Source organism: Aplidium turbinatum, chromosome 1 (genome assembly GCF_918807975.1).
Source record: "Aplidium turbinatum chromosome 1, kaAplTurb1.1, whole genome shotgun sequence".
In the NCBI taxonomy this organism is placed as follows: Eukaryota; Metazoa; Chordata; class Ascidiacea; order Aplousobranchia; family Polyclinidae; genus Aplidium; species Aplidium turbinatum.
The window spans coordinates 41,675,665-41,692,766 of NC_137472.1; the positions used below are offsets into that span (position 1 = coordinate 41,675,665).

At 39.3% G+C, this 17,102-nt stretch overlaps 2 protein-coding genes across 2 annotated transcripts in view; one reads left to right on the top strand and one right to left on the bottom strand.

The window, feature by feature from the left end:
* The window catches only part of LOC145779800 (rab3 GTPase-activating protein non-catalytic subunit-like), a 25,128-nt gene extending 19,428 nt beyond the window's left edge, over positions 1-5,700 (top strand). The window contains exons 25-31 of the mRNA XM_082591448.1: positions 660-774; positions 1,039-1,165; positions 1,627-1,792; positions 2,072-2,209; positions 3,612-3,671; positions 3,976-4,134; positions 4,787-5,700. Coding sequence (XP_082447574.1) covers positions 660-774; positions 1,039-1,165; positions 1,627-1,792; positions 2,072-2,209; positions 3,612-3,671; positions 3,976-4,134; positions 4,787-4,936 — 915 coding nt within the window. The 3' untranslated portion in view covers positions 4,937-5,700. The remainder of the gene's footprint in view (positions 1-659; positions 775-1,038; positions 1,166-1,626; positions 1,793-2,071; positions 2,210-3,611; positions 3,672-3,975; positions 4,135-4,786) is intronic.
* LOC145779810 (kelch-like protein 12) lies at positions 5,694-13,588 on the bottom strand. Its single transcript, XM_082591460.1, has 2 exons — positions 13,270-13,588; positions 5,694-8,522 (listed from the first exon to the last, which is right to left on the bottom strand). Exons 1-2 carry the CDS (start codon positions 13,494-13,496, stop codon positions 6,779-6,781), a joined length of 1,971 nt encoding a protein of 656 aa, XP_082447586.1. The 5' UTR covers positions 13,497-13,588; the 3' UTR covers positions 5,694-6,778.
* Between the last annotated feature and the right edge of the window lie 3,514 nt (positions 13,589-17,102).

Here is a 17,102-nt window from a genome sequence, read left to right on the forward strand (position 1 = left end):
ATGTTACTAAAAAGTTGGTTTACATGAGCCATGCTAGAAAGATCAAGCCACAGCAAATACTGATTAACAGGTCTGTTCCAAAGGAATTATGATAAGTTAGATTTCTGCAGAACCTAGAAGTAGCCTACTGGTTATTCCCAATGTCTTTGCAAGTCTGTTGTTGCGTTGATTTGATTTTTAAAGTGCAGCTTGCTCTGAACTGAGCTAAACAATTTAACCATATTGAAATAATGTAAAGAATAACAAGCTTACAGTATATTATTATATGTTTTGTACTTCCACTCAAAAGCTGTAGCCTATGTTGGGTTTGACGTGATGACTTGCATTGATTGTTTTTCCGTAATCGCTTTTTATCCTTAAATTGTAAAAAGAAATACTTTAAAAAATTGAATATAACAAAACATCGAGCTCTGATGTAAAATCATAAAAAAAGCATAAAATTTTGATGAAAAATCATAAAAAAATCATAAAATAACCAAAAAAATTCATAAAAAATCATAAAATTTTTAACTTTTTTGGCATAAAATCATAAAAAAAATAGGAAACTTTTGAGTGGGACCCCTGCTATAATAAAAGAGCTAAATGAACTTTCCCCACTGGGCAAGATCATTGATATTATAGAAATGTTAGTTTGACTAAATTGCCATCAATTTCTTAAGGAGACCGGGATGAGCGCCGTCGTCATGCCGATGTTCTGTCATTGTTGCACGCAGCTCCTGCAGGCGATAGCGGATGCCGATCCTGACCAGTTTCCGAAGCCTCCCATGGATCAAGGTTGGTGGATTTGTGTTGATCTCATATGGATGAGCAATGTCTTGTATCTCAATAATTATTGTTATTAGGTGGATGTCGTGCAAACACAATACGTTCAGATTTTTCTAATTTTGGTTTGGTCTCTTGTTTAGGTTGCTTTTAAGTTTTCTTAATCACTCTTTACACGCTTTTAAGTTGTAGGCTTGTAGAACGTAGAACTTATTAGTCATCAACAAGTTAGGTCTGAAATTATTGCGGCTAACGGCAGTAACTTCATACTTTCAGTGTACAACAAAGCGCTGGCAGACGACACCTGGTTGAACGTGTCTGGCAAGGAATCCATCACTGAGATAGGAGGAGACCAGCCGACAGCAAACTATGGGCTTGTTCAACTAACCATGCATTTGTCATTGTGAGTTAGTTCTGGAACTGCAGCAGTTGTCGTGAATGGCTTTCCTTAGTGAACGCATCATCTTTGAAATGAGAGGGCAGCCTGTAGAACTTGTTGTTGAAGTTATTTCTATTTGCAAGTTTGTTTTTGAATAAGCTCAAGAGTGAACGTGCTATTCCTGCAGCGAAATCGATCCTTACGTAGCAATAATATTATGAATAAGATTGTTGTGCAAATGCCAGCATTTAGAACTATAGTGCAAATTAGCCGAACCACTTTCTCATACCGATTTCTGAGATTAATATAATAATTTGAAGTTTTCTGTCCTGTTGTTCATCCACATACAACACAAATATTTGAAAAATATCATCTCTAAAGGCATGCACTTTCCAAACCGTTTGATTGATAACTCGTATTGCATTAAATTTCTTTAACTTCGAATGCCGCTGAAGCAATTGTGACACCAGAAACTTCCCTTCCAGCATCATTGACGGAGTTATGGAGTTCTCGTTGCGAGGAGTGAAACCGTTGACACAAATGTTCGACAGCAACAACCGCAATAACTTCCTGGTCGACCTGACCACCAACAGGGTTGTCGTGTCGCGATCCCAAGTCGTTGATTCTGACATTTGCAAGCACAGGAAGCAGGTGCGGTAGTTTGCAAGTTGATATTTAATTGTGCGTTTGTTACCTTTTTTGAAGATTTTCTTGAACTGATTTTTGAAACTTTTTTGAAGATGTATATTTTCTCACACGATGATCAATTCTAGGATAAAACAAAGCAATGGCTGCTTGATTCATGCCATAATACTTAGCCAAATTTACCGTCATAGTTTCAAGCTCGGCAAACGGTACCTCTTTGACCTGTGAAAGAAGAAGCTAACACTTGTCGACCATTTGTATTCACAAGGTCGTTTTGTTTTGTAGTTTCTTTGCAAAGTTGTCAGAGCGGCCGTGAGTCGTATGCATGCCACCCTAGACGATGACATAGTGCAAAAAAACATGAAGGAATGGGTGGAGACCAGTGTTCACATGTCCGCTGAGTTCCGATTGGACGATAGTCAGGTGACGTGTTGGCTCTGGTTTCAACATAGATTACGATTAGGACTAGCTTCGATGTGTCTTGCTTGAATGCAGGCCCGTCCAGAGGCTACATTTCATTATAAAACAAGACACCGCTGAACAAATGCACTACAACAAAACCATATGCGACGTTTTCTTTAACTTTCCGGGCCTTGCTCCAAAAGCACCCTCTGTTAACGTTACTGCTTAAATGTCTGTTCTGCTGGACTTATTTGTGCAATTATTTCTTGTAGTTTAAACGGTTGGGTTTCAGTGAAAAACTAGATCATAAAAAGCGCAGCTAGTTTACTCATACAAGAGAGAAACGGAATCCTCTTCTACGGACTCTAGCTTTGTTACTGTAAATTGTATTGTCAATATCATGGATTAATTATATTATCGATAAATATGTGTTATTAAGTCTCAACTAAACCCTTCAGCATTGATAAAATCGTGGCCCACGGGTGAAATGGTTCAGAGCACAGCTGCACTACTCTGCTTAGAAGACCACGACTCCTCAATTCATTCAGCGGGACTTACTGGATAGAATAATTCCCTGGCGACAACACTTCAACAATCGAATACTTCACTCTGTCAATCTCGGTAACCGGCCCTGCGTCAACTACCAGGAATAACCTATCAGAGTCTTTGTCAGTCCCAAGATAAAGACTCAAAACCAACCCACCCATGTTTTAGTGTCGCAGAGATATTTACAGTATATCAACGCTTTCATGAAATGCTTGATTGAATAACTTGTATCCTATTTTGAGTTGCTTGATGACTCAAACTGACAGTGACCAGTGTGGTATTTAGCCACAGATTAATAAGTTGTAATAAGACCAAACAAGACAATGGGTTTGATAACACGTTAGAATAATGGAGTGGCGAGAATGAGGAACACAACAACTTTGTGAAACTAGTCGTGTAGAAGTGATTGGACAATGGACATTGGCAGGGGTGTAAGTGAACTTGCACTGCTCCAACATTAATAATAATATCGTTTTGCATCGCAAATTGTCTTGAAATTGCGTAGGTTATACGTTAGTTAGGTGCTTCACAATGTAAATATTAATGACCTGTTTTCGCCTGATGCTGCGAGTTTGCTGTGGTAATAGCGAATTGCACTACCTTTCGGAACATAGTTCCCTAGTCATGTGTTATGACAAGTTGTGTTGAAGTCAGTGAGTCGTTCTTTAATGCGGCTCTTTTGTTTGGCTTGAGGCTGCTGTGTGTTGAGCTGTGTTGTTAGGTGTTATTGCTGTGAACTTTTGTTGAATCAGTTGATTAATAGATTAGGTGACGTAGTTCTTCCCTTTTGGCACCTTAGTTAGGTACATCTCACCAATGAGAAATTCGTACCGCGTATATGCAAACATTTTGATTTATGGTGGTCTTCTACTTTCAGATTCGCATCCACTACATTTGCGAACTGTTCAAATTTGGTTTGGATGCTAAAGCTTATGACGTAAGCGGAACTTTTCGTAATGGAACTTTGACGTTAATTTATGTCTATTAATGCCTGTGATGTGTTTGCGATATCAGTATTCAATCATGCACTCGGTTATGCCTTCATACGTATACGCTGAAACTGTCTGCCTTGTAAAGCGCTGAGAGCAGAGCCCATCTGCAGTGGATACAGCACTAGCCCACACAACACATCATATTGTATGCATCGTTTGATTCTAAATATACAAAAAGCGACTCATCGTATAACACAGAAATGTATCTTTATGTGTACAGCATTTTAAGCAACTGTTTCTATAATGCAGTTGATAAAAACTTGCGGCAACAATGAAGATCTTGCCTCTCGGTTGATGGTGATTGTTGGACAACGACTGCACCACCTGCTGCTAACAACCAGTCCAGAAGACGGAGTCATCATTCTCTCACAAATGTCAACAATGTTAAGCTCATGGGTAAAAGCGCAGGTAAATGCTCGCTCCACAGTTATTAGGCTACCAACAATTTTTCGCAATTGTAAAAATTTGTTATTATGTTTGCTGTCTGCACTAGTAGCAGTCTGCAAAAACTCACTTTATTACTTGCCAGTGATGATTGTGAATTGCTTACATGGTAGAGAGAGCAGTATGGCACGTTTTTTCATATTTTGTCACAAGCTGGTGAAATTACAATAGGCTTCCAGCTCCTTTTGTTAGGATTTATTTGCTGTTGAATTACAAGCTGCGTGAGATACTTATTATTTTAAAACTGTGTTTAACAACATTGTGATATCTCGCAATTTGGTCAAGGTTACTCTAACTCGGGTGTATGCGGCTAACTGTCTGTGCTATTATAGTAGCTATTCACCTATAGAACTTTGGCACAAAATTGCCGGAAAAACGCGTGTTGGGCAAGCTGCGGCTGCAACTTCGGCCTTACTCTACGATACTTCTAGTTTTACCAAGTGTCAAAAATTGGTATTCGATCGGTCACTAAACAACATAGACTTAGCTGATCCCTCCGTCGTATTTCTGAGCATCGTATAGATAATAACTTAACGTAGAATCAATCCACGATGTGTAATTTACGTCATTTTCATGTAATAGCCTATTAACTTGTCATTCCGACTGGCGCTTGCAGGATCCTAAAGAACTCGATGTGCCTGAAACAGATGCCAGAGACACTCTATTCTTAGCTCGGGAAATTCTCCGTTTGCTCACAGAAGACCATGAACAATATTCGCTGGCGGAATTCTTGGTGGAAGCTTTATCTGTGGTGGTTAATTCGTAGATGGAAATTGCACTTTTATTACATGAACATTGATCGGTTGCAGACATTGATGTTGGGAAAGTTTTTCAGTCGAGGATTGCGTCTACGTACCATTGTACCCATTAGTGTGTACTGTGTAGTGTACTCAACCCTTGAGCTTGGACGATGATTTTCATGTAAACGACTTGAAATAATTAATTTCCTCGTAAAATATTTTTGGTTTGTGGCACTCAATTCATTGTTGAAAGCTTGATCCAGACAGCTTAACATATCTGTGCAAATCACTGACGCTGGCCGTAGAATTTCTATTTACTGGTTGTTCGAATGTTGGCTATGCATGGGGCTTATTGGAGCCATAGGGAGACGGTTGTGGTATACGAAGGGGTTGAGTTAACGTCGTCTGATGATGTTTGAACCGTTCTCCAACCGCTCGCTGTATTGGTTGCTCTTACCCTGGCGGCAAATCAGTCAATTTTTAAAAATTGATTTAACTTTTACAGATACAGTTATTTACTGTCTGGGTAAGAAATTGTTTTCTTATTTGTTATCATAATTCTCGCAAATTCACTACTGTAAATGAAATCTTACGGTAGAATGGCACTGCTCCACAACATACTTCGAGATTTGAACAGGATTTCTTGTTCACAAAGTTTGTCGAGTATCATCCCTGGCATTTTGAAAAGTAGCGGACGAATATGTTTGTTGAACCATAGGCATACGATAGCTCTATCATTCTATTAGTAACAAGAATATGTTTGTGCAATACAAAGTTTATTTTGACTGTGTCACTTCATTCTGGGCATATGTTCTGCAGGTACGGTACGAATCTAACTCTTCTTAATACGTTTCTGTCCAAATCCGCGCAATAGCTCAAGCGGTTTGCTCCGGTAAAAAGATTGTTTTAACGATAACGAACTTTGACGGCATTGAAACTCACAAATCGTATGAACCAACAAAAACATCAAGCCGGCGGTAATGATTCACACAACTGGTGTGGCCGTGAGATGATAGCGGTAAAAATACATTCGATGAGCACAGATCAAAAGCACGCGGTTGTGTCTGCTGCACAAGGCACTCAATGGCAAGCTTCAAGTTGGACACTAAAGTACTGCAAGATCGGTGTCCTTGCCTTCCCGTACACTCGAATGGCTTCTTTCATTAGATAATAAAAATAACTAGAAATAATTCCTTTACAAAATGGGATTTAAAGTCCAGCTATGGCAGTTCTTCAAAAAATTTAAGTTTAAAACTTGAGTCCTACGTACCGGACTAGGATAACACTTAAAGATGGCATTAAAAAATAAGCGACTCAGAAAAAAAATACCAATTGCCGATTCACAAAAATCTAAATTCCACCAATAGTCGGATTCGTCGATGTGAGGCTGCAAATATTTACATGCAATTTTCTCAAATGATAACCGCGGAAAAAGCTGGCTGCAATAGAAAAGCATTGAAAAAACTGACAAATTAGAAAAGCATTGAAAAAAAAATGACAAAATAGAAAAGCACATTGACAAAATTTATCGTGCCCGACCATTGTCTGGCACACTAACAAAATGACTGACTCCAATATAAGCGAAACAGAAAAATTTAACAAAGTGCAAGCTGTTGCGAAACATGGAGTCTAAGACTTTGTAGCACCAGTAAAAAGCAGCTAACAGTTAATACAAAATCATTTTGATCAAAGTCGCCTTTTTTTCGTGCTGGCTATCCGTGTAATGTATATACAATAGTTCGTGCAGTGCGCGTTTGTTGCAAGTTTAGCTCGAAAAATATTGTTCTACACTTGATAGCATTTTCACCCCCAACCAGATTTTTGATATACATCTCGCTTCCCTTTGTAATTTTCATCAAGTAAACAAATTAAACAGCAAGCATTTTTGCATCTTTCATCTCGTCATCAAACTGTTGCAAAACCTCCCACGCGTTTTTGAATGGATCATACACTTCAAGAAGTGGTGTTTTCCTTCGCACGCTGAATCCATATGCAACTAATTTTCCGTCTACCACACAGGCAGAGTGCACAAATTGAAGAGATTTCAGTCTCGCAATTTTACACCAAGAGTTCTTTTTCGGGTCATAACATTCAGCAGATGCGCCGGAGTTTTTATAATTCCACTGAACGATGTCACTACCCACGATGTATATTTTCCCATTCAAAGCCACTCCCGCAAACCCCTTTCCTCTATGCTCGATCATTGGAGATTTTGTGTTCCATGAATTGAATATATCCACGCTCTCGTTGCGGTTGCACGATCTCCCATTTTCCATAGTGGAGCCACCAATGGCATATATACATTCCCCACAGGAAACGAGTGCTAAATCTCGGCGATTTGTCTTCATCGACCTTCCCACAGAAGTCCATGAATCATCAAGGGGATGAGTCAACGTCTCTGTGTGGGAAAGACAGTTCTTCGATGCAAAGCCGCCGACCACATACAAGCAACTGTCCAATACAGCACATCCCATGCTTCTTCTTGCAAGATTCAGCGACGGCATTAGTGTCCATGGCTGCGGGGTTTCAATAGAGAGGTCAAGACAATGAACAGACCCGATCGATTTGTTTCCAACATTCGCTTTGCCTCCAATGACAAACAGATTTACTCCGTCGTAGACTGCACCAAAATCCTCGCCAATGATGTTTAACTGTGGGAGATCAGTCCAAACTTTAGTTTCCAACTCGTATTCTCTCGCACGCAAGTACTGGTGGTGAACAATGTACAGAAACACAACTGATTTTGAATGACTAGCCGAACGATCAATTCTATCATTACGATGACCATGATGAGCAATTGGCCTTTTACGATTGGACATCGCTTTTGCGGTGAGTTCAAAGTATTCCGGTGATGACATCATCAGTGGTTCCTGGCAAACAACGTCAAACAGATACTTTATTGGGACTTCCCTCAAATTAATGTGTTGAAGTAAAGTTGTCAAATGCTTCTTTTTTTCCGCTTCATTTTGTTTTATCCATTTCATAAGCATGGTGTACTTCTGGACAGCACACAGCTCTAACTTTAAAATACTTTCAATTTCCTCTTTTTCCAGAAGAAGAAAATCATCTTTATCAGTTATGTATTCAATGTTTTGAGAGATAAACTTTTCTACTTCCTCAGTTTTGAAGTCGTGAGCTCTAGCATAACTCCAGTTTGACAATGCATTGTCAGCAGTAAGATTTTTAACAAAGTGTTTACCACAAGAGTGAATCAAAAATTCCAGTTGCATGTACCTTGCAATCGGCAGATACTCAAAAACATCTTCATTTGATATGATGGGATCAATATCATTCGAATATATGATTTCAAGAAGCTTTTTAATGACATCAGAACTTGTTTCTTTCAATTCAATAACTTTTTCGTATTTCTCTTTCATTTCTACACAAAACATCTTAGAAAAGTAATCCGAAACTGCACTCAAAACACATTTGTGTGCTGGAAATTTTTGCAAGTCCGATTTGATGGTGATATCACAGTACTTAGCTTCGGAACAACGATCTTCATTAAGGTGACTCAATACAAGGTCACCAATCGATTTTGGACGATTGGCAAGCTGGCGTTTTTGCGCATGAAGCTTTGCTTTCGTTGATACTGTTTCATCTTCAATGAAACTACAATAAAATATCAGAGTCAATGAAAAGTAATGTTGGTTCTTAGATGACAATTTTGAAAAAAAAACATTGACAAACAAAGCTATTTAAGGTTGGTCCTTGCGAAAGAACTAAACTATAGCTAGGGGTGTTCAATTTCGATTATTTGAATATTCGAAATTCAATTTATTTTCAATTTCCGAATTTCGATTATCACAACTATTCACCACACTGCAAAATGTAATTTTATTGAAAGAAACGACATGAAAATTCGCTAGAAAACGCGATAAAAATTTGCGAAAAAAGAACACAAAATAACGTCTACAGCTCCAGGCCCATGTTGGTGTTTAAGAATACAAGCGACATGGTCACCAATCAGTCGGGATCTCAGCTTCGTGACGGTCAGGCCAGCTTTTGAAAAATATCGCTCCGCTGAAGCCGAGGTCGCTGGGATCCCAAACACTTCAAGTTCATTTTCACAGCGAGCGATTCACTGCCGCGACATTTTACTGCAGAGGTTTCGACTCGAAAGCGACATTGAGTATGTTTTCAAGCGCATAAAGCTAAACGCACACTCCGTCTACGTAGCAAATTATGTTGTTTTTGGGTGTATTCAACATCTGATGACATTGAATCGACACGAAATGGTAGATTTTTGCTATGTCCCAGGCAGCAAAATCAGTCATTTTTACATTGATTCAACGTCTGCAGACATTAAATCAATGTAAAAATGACAGATTTTGTTGTCTGTTGTTGGATTGTAGCATCGCAACTCGTTCTAGTGATTATTTATCGCGAAGCTGTTGCGGTTTGCATTCAAAAAGTGTTTTCCTGCTGCCGATCGCTAGTTCATCTATTGTTTTATGTATCAATACAGCATAAAAAGTTGCCCCCACACAGAAATATGCGTGGGGGCCTGGCCCCCACGCAGGCCCGTAGCCAGCCAGGGGGGCCTCGCCCCCCCTTGGCAAAATCGCAACATTCTCGAGCAACAGCTACAATTATAATGATTTTGCCCATTTAAATTTTTTCGGCCTCCCCTAAAAAAAAAGTTGACCCCCCCTTGCTCTGCGGTCTGGCTACGGCCCTGCCCCCACGGCTTAGGCGCCCATGGATTCGGTAAAAAATGGATAAAACTGCGACAAAGCTCAGCTTACACTTTCTGCTATTGCACAACCTAGCTATCTTCATTCTTGAGAGAAATTTGTGAAATTTGGCATTAAAAATGCCAACCTGGCATCCCTGGTGCAGGACTGGCCGTTGGACCCGCGAGAGCGTGTGATAGTCACGTGATCGACGATGCGCATGCGTCGAAGTCTTTTTTCGCTTGCAAAATGTGACAAGACAGATTTCGCGCCACTCGAGTTACTTTCAACCACGTTCAGCCGAAAGGGCGGCTATAATTTCGAATATGTCCGATACAAAAAACGAATTTCGATTATCACCTTAATCGAAATCGAATCGAAAATCGAAATTGAACACCCCTAACTATAGCTCATTGAATCAAGGTTCTGTCAAATCATTGCATTTCTAGAAAATACATTTAGCCAATCTTAAGCAGACTCTCGAATAGGTTATTCGTGGTTTCATTGCATATAGATTAATCATACTAGGTTTACATTATTCAGGCACAGACATGTAGACACATGCTATTCCAGGTAAAATGCAAGCACTAAATAAAATACACTTTACTCGGAATAGCACAAAAATTCTTCGGTTTATGAACATAATCATAAATGATGGCAATAGTGAATTTGAAGAGTTTTCATTAGTCCAGATGAAATTAAGATATTTTGCCAAAGCTTAGCATTTTGCTATATTCATGGCACTATACCCAGTCTTTGCAGACTTTCTTATAGGGTATTTATTAGTGGAATGGCCCGTTTCGGCTAGCCCGATTCGGCTATTTTCCTATTCGGCTACAGTTTTGAATTGTATTTTATTCCACAATATCGTTTCTTTTGCATTCCAACAAAGAAAAATAAATTGAAATGAAATTTAGCGCAAAATGTTTGAACTATTAAATTGAAATGTTTGCTCACATAAAATCGACATGTATCCTACGTCACCGTCTGTATGCAAACTTAGAATATATTAGAATGCTCAACTATTACAAACTTCCAAATCCAACGACGCTTATAGTTGAAATTATCGAAGCTTTAGATGAGTGGGGTTTAGACTTAACCACTAACCAGGGGCAACAAAATTGGTTATTACAAGTGGTATTTCAAAGATAAAACACTTCGTGAAAGAGATTTAAATCAGTTAAATTATTTTAAACGGACTTAAAGAGTGCCGAAAGCGAAAAATAGCCTAACAAACAGCAGCTGATCGCATGGCTTTCTCATACGGTATGGAAATTTCAAAGTAGATAATAGAGTAACTTACGCTGCTGGAATAGTCACGTAACTATTCACTGCAATATTAAGTAAACCAGCTAAATTAGACGCGCTATTTTAAACGAGGTCTTCCTGCTGTGAGATCAATTTATTATGATTCAACAGAATGCATTGTTTTGTTCGCAATGTGTGAGAATTAAATTGAAAACCGATTTATAAAAGAAAAGGTGTTTAATGGTCTTGGCCACAGATATTGCCTGCAATAACGACGTCTCTTACCGCTATTATCACCTAGCTAAACTGACATCATTGTTTTATGCGACCGCTTAGGTTTGACATCGACTTCAACGATCATGGAATGTTACGTAATAAGAACGATTATAATATTCTACACGCAAAAATAAAAAAATCGATTTCTTAAAACAGCTCTCTTTGTGTGGTCTCGTGAGCTTTGCATATTGCTCAACAAGTGCATAAAGTTTAGAATTGACAAGAAATCATTAAATTTGAAATTTAAGTTCGAATCACTGGAAATAAACGTATTCAAAACTTTTACTTTTCGATGCCGTTTCAAACTCCGCAATCTACGTCACCAATGATTTTGCGGCAGTAAAAATGCGTTCATTTTGAAAACTGCCAAGCTGGAGACAATAGCTTGCCCTGTGTATAGGTTGAACCTGTCTTTTAGAGGTGAAATTCACTTGCAAACATCTCGACTTATACTCGAGTATAACGGTATTCGATAAAAGACTGTAAAGACTTTCGATAAAAAACAGATTACAAACAAAAATATTAATCAGTCAATATATTGATTAATTTATATGATAATTTAATCTAAATTATATGATAATTAATATTAATACTACAAAAAGTGCTCAAAAGTCTTGTAAGTTATATACACTACAGATAGTGTAGTGTATTGTTGGGAACAACAATCAGTTTGGTAGGTCGGTTGTCATTTTGGTAAGACTTGTAACTATAAAAATGCACGAGAGCCCTGTAAATGAAAAACCATTGTTTGAAAATGGATAAATTGGGTATTATAATCAGTGGTCATCATAGGCGTCGAAATAGGGTGGGCGGCTGGGCGCCGCCCACCCTGCCGTGAAACGAGGGTGGGCAAATTATGTTTCGCCCACCCTGTTTTCATGACACTTATGAAGTGTTTGTTACAATTATTTCCGTTTTTGTTAAACTCTGAATTATCCAACCAACTGCAGCGCAACTTCTTGTTTTACGCTTTGCCTCTCGCTAGGTATCTGACAAAACAAAGCAATTTCGCAACAACGCTGCATTGAAAAAAGGCGATAACCTACTCACTGCATTGTTGTTGCCACGGCAACTGCAACACGCTAGCAATTCCTGGTGAGAGAAAGCCACGTTTGATTTTTTCTCCGAATGGTCTCACTTTCGTTACGTCACAATCAAACTTCAGTTCCGGGTCAGCGTAAGGGAATATGAATATGACATCATAATAATGAACACGACAATAAAATAACCCATACAAACTAAAGACGTACTGAAACCATCGCTTTTTACAAATCTTTCCTCACAAACTTGTTGCTGGGTATAAATTGGGGCACCGCGCGATGTTGTCAAATTCATTAATTGAAAAGTTAAACATGAAGCAAAGTCAAACATCTTTTCGCGCATTCTTAAAACCAGCTTCCAAAAGGCGTCGAGATGATAACGCTGAAGAAGCCACGTCCAACACAAATAAACGTAGAGATGACATTGATGAAGAAACCAGTGCTAGTTCAAGGATGAACAGTGGTGAAGTCAATGTCTCAGGCAATGCACCGGTAGTTGTAGAAGACAGCATAAGCCATGGATCTCTACCTGCTCCATTTGACGTTAGCATGCTGCCGGATCAGCTTCCGGCTCTGGAAGGTCATGTGTTGCAAAGGAAGCTTTTTTCCGAATTCCAGTGGATACTTGTTATTGTAGTCACCTGTCCGAACATTTTGCGGCAAATCCGAAGGCGCCACTTTAAAGATAACAGGTCACGAGCTTTTTAGGTTGTAAGATCTCAAGGCGCAAAGAAGCAAACATCAAACCTATTAAAGCTTAATTGCTGCAGCGACGCTAAGCACAGTCTTTGTGAGAAAGACTAACCCGGAATGGCCCGTTTCGGTGAGTCCGATCCCTTAACGGGGGATTTTTTCAATTTTTTTTTAAATTATCGGGTACCGTAGCCTAATTATCATTGCCGTTTTAGGGTTAGGGGTTAGGAGTTAGAAACTCACCGAATCGGACTCACCGAATAGTAGCAGACCCGACTAACCATTGCGAATTTGCGAACATACAAATTCAATGAAATCTGTTTGAAAAACTCTCGCCCACCCAGAATTCCTCTCTTCTAAGAAAAAATTGACACCTATGGCGGTGATTGACATCAAAATTAATAGCTCAAAAGCAAAATAAATTACCTATTCAGTTTTTCCATCTTTGTTTTCCAATATTGATTCTTCTGATAATAATCAGTACCTGAAACTGATTCTTCATCAGTGCTATTAAAATGATCAGACAGGCTTTCATGACCATAGAAATCCTCATCATCACTTAAAACATCATTGTAATAATAAGGCGCACCAAAATGACCAAAGAAATCATCATCCAGATCAAATAATGAATGTTGATCCCAGTAGAATGCCATGAATAACCGTTTCGAAAATGTAATCTAATGATAGCCTATCAATATCTATAACTTTGTCTGGCAAAAAGAACAATTTTGCAACTGCTTATGTTTTGGGTGTCTTATTATGCATTAGGCAATATCAACAGCTTACTCCAGTCTCTAGCTTCCACAAAACAATAAGCTGTTGCAAAGATAGTTGTACATAGTTAATTTTATGTTGTAGTCTAAACCGGGCATGTCCAAACTCCAAAGCAGTGGTTCTCAACCAGGGGTTCACGGACCCCAAAGGGTCCGTGAAGTGATTTCAGGGGGTCCGTGAAAGTTTCCGAGTTTTCAGCATGATTAATTACAAAATTTAAATATTGTTTGTGCTTTGTTTATGTTTTAGCCTACAGTGATTCTCAAACTGTACGGTAAGTTGCAACGCACTGGCGCGTCATTTGAAATTGCAAAGGACATAGCACAAAGGTTTGGTTTCTTAACTAAAATATCATATATGACTTAAACCTTTTAATGAGGCTATGTTGGCTATGTTCAACTTAATTCTTTTGAGACAGCAGGTTGTTGATCAATCTTAGAAATGCAGTTAGTCAGCAGTCTATCACCACTCACAGTTTTGCAATGACTGCGGTTATAATGCAGGCCTCGAAACTAAAATCGGCCATCGCGGCCATGGCCGCGATTAACCTACAAAAACCGACATTTTGTCCGCCGGGTCTCACCCTTCCGTCGGCCGCATTTGTCCGCCATGACGTTCCGAGACAATTTTACGCAAGCGGCCTTGTGAATAAAGTACTTTGCCACTTATAATCACAAAAGATTAGAAAGCAGTCAAAGCACCCGATAAATCACAATACACACTGTTTATGCTTGAATTATTAACATTATTGATTGACCAATCAGCTGATGTCTGACATTCGCAGGATGCAAGCGACATCACAATACACTTTATTGATGCGATATGTTCAGTCTTCAAAATTAGTGTCGGCAATAAAAATGCCAAGGCCACACGAGCGCTTGTAAGGTTAGGGTTAGATATTCCTCCCAGTCATTATGGCACAGCCATAGATTTGTTCCTTAGTCAACACCCTGATGTACGGTACGGTAGCTCTACGAAAAAGAAAGAGGCGTGTGGATTGGTATCAAAGCCCGAAAGCCGCAAAACGTGGACGCTTCATTGCGAATGGCGAAGACGGTGTAGATTTGCAGCTAAGCGATGAGCCTCTTAATGTGTCTGATTCCAGTGGCGACGCGATAACCTCGTGCTCCGATACAGCATCTGATGATTCTGACAGCTAGATCTTTATCAAACAGACTTTGTGTTGTTCGCAGTATCTCAATTGTGTCGAAATTATGTTACTGTACATGTAAATCGAGGCAATCTTCTCGCAGGGAGCTATTAATTTGTTACGGTACCTGGTTGAACAATTAACGTTATTTTATGATCATTCAACGTTGTTAGATGTCGAATTAATGTAAAACAAACGTAAATTTCTTATTGGGCATTGTTACGCAATATAACCAGCCGGAAAATTAAATCGATTTGTACTGACTCGAACGTTGAATCAACCCAAAATTGAAAAAGTAAGAGCTAAGGTGGCTTCTAGAAATAATATTTTGCAAAAACTCGGAAACTCTGATTGGGGTGCCCTCCCTGACACAATACGGTCAACTGCTTTAGCCTTATGCTATTCGGTTGCAGAATACGCTTGCCCAGTGTGGGAACGCTCAGCACATGCCAAGAAAATTGACCCCATATTGAACCAAAGCTGCCGTCTGATTACAGGTTGTCTCAAACCAACCAACATCACGTCGCTGCACATTCTGTCTGGAATTGCTCCCCCCAACATCAGAAGATGCGTGACCAGCAGAAAGGAAAGATCTTGTCAGGACATAGATTTGAGACACCCACTGTATGGCCAAACTCCAGCACACAGGCGTCTGAAGTCAAGAAAAAGTTTCCTTGCTTCAGTTGTCCCATTAGGTCATGACGATGTCGCCGCCAATGTGCGGGTTCAACTATGGCAGGAGAGACTGGCAGCCGGACCGACATTGGCCAATATGGAGCTCACACCCATGGAGAGCCTTCCTCCCGGAAAACGTGAACCGTGGAAGTACTGGCGATGCCTCAACCGCTTAAGAACTGGTATTGGCAGGTGTAAAACCTCGATGAGACACTGGGGGTATTCCATGGGGAGCACAAGTTGCAAATGCGGACAGGAGCAAACGATGCAACACCTACTCGAATGCCCTGACCTAAAAGCAAGGTGCTCTGCACAGGATTTGGCCGAGTTCAACGATAGAGCAAGAGCCTGCGTGATGCTCTGGGCTACGGCCGTGTGACACACGATGAAGAAGAAGAACCCAAAATTAACTTACTTTTCCTCCCTGTGAGTTATTTGACGTGAATTACTGCAACAGCGTGCGACGTGCGTATCTTGTATCTCGCTTTATCGCTACTTTTGGTATTATTACATCACAACAAATCAAACAATGCGGTCGTGATAAACTACTCTAGTATATTTTTCGCTTCTCGTTTTACATGTTTTGGTACAATTGTTTCGTAATAAACGTTCACAGCAATTGCCGAGGCAATTTCAACTTTTGTCGTTTGGCCTGGGCAACGTTTCTGCTGAAGTAAAAATGTGCTAATTTCGAAGACTGTATGTTGATGCGTGTCTAAGTTCCAATGGCCGCCATGTGCTTGTGATTGGCCGCCGAACAGCTTGCTTCAGTCGGACACGTTTGGCCGCCGGAAACAAAAAGTTGTTTCGAGGCCTGTAATGAATTAATATTGATTACAAATGAAAATTAAGAGAGAAATTCTTTGTAACGGTCGCAAGTATTCTATTACTTTTGATCAAATTTAGGAAAAACATCAAATGAGCATATAAATTGTAACTGATGTTTGATCCTGTGTGCCAACATATAGTTCAAAAGTCATAACATAATTTCGTCAATCTCATCAAACGTCAAGTGCGTTGCAAATTCAGTAAATTCTTCTAATGCGTTGCGAATTCAGCAAATTCTTCTTAGTGTGTTGCTTCAAAACTTATGTAACATAATGTATGATTCCATAAGGAGACGCGATATACTAAAATTTCAAATATAAATTTTTAGGGGTCCACGACCGCTTCGAAAGCACCAAAAGGGATACACCAAGACAAAAAGGTTGAGAACAAAGTTGAAACTCTCTTGTCATGGAAAAGTGCTAGATTTGACTAAAAAAACACTAGACTCACATAAAAAACACTAGTACCGGTATCATAAATACACAATCATTTACATGCAGAATGTACAAAAATGACAGCCAATGGCGTTAGTGAGTATTAAAAGTCCTTAAACTTTCAAAATAGAACTAAATCTCCTTGAAAGTGAAAGCCCTGAAGCTGGGTTTTTTTTTCGCTGAGACTTTTCGGTCATTTGTCCGAAATGACTTGAAAAAATTCGGTCAATTTTATTTATTTCGGTCATTTTCAGTCATTTTTGGTCATATATAGTCATTAGTCAATTGACTATATATTTTTTCGGACATTTTGACCGAATTGGCTAGCCTATATTTTTTTCGGACATTCTGCTAAAAAATCGGTCAATGACCGATAAATGAGCGAAAAAAAAAAACTC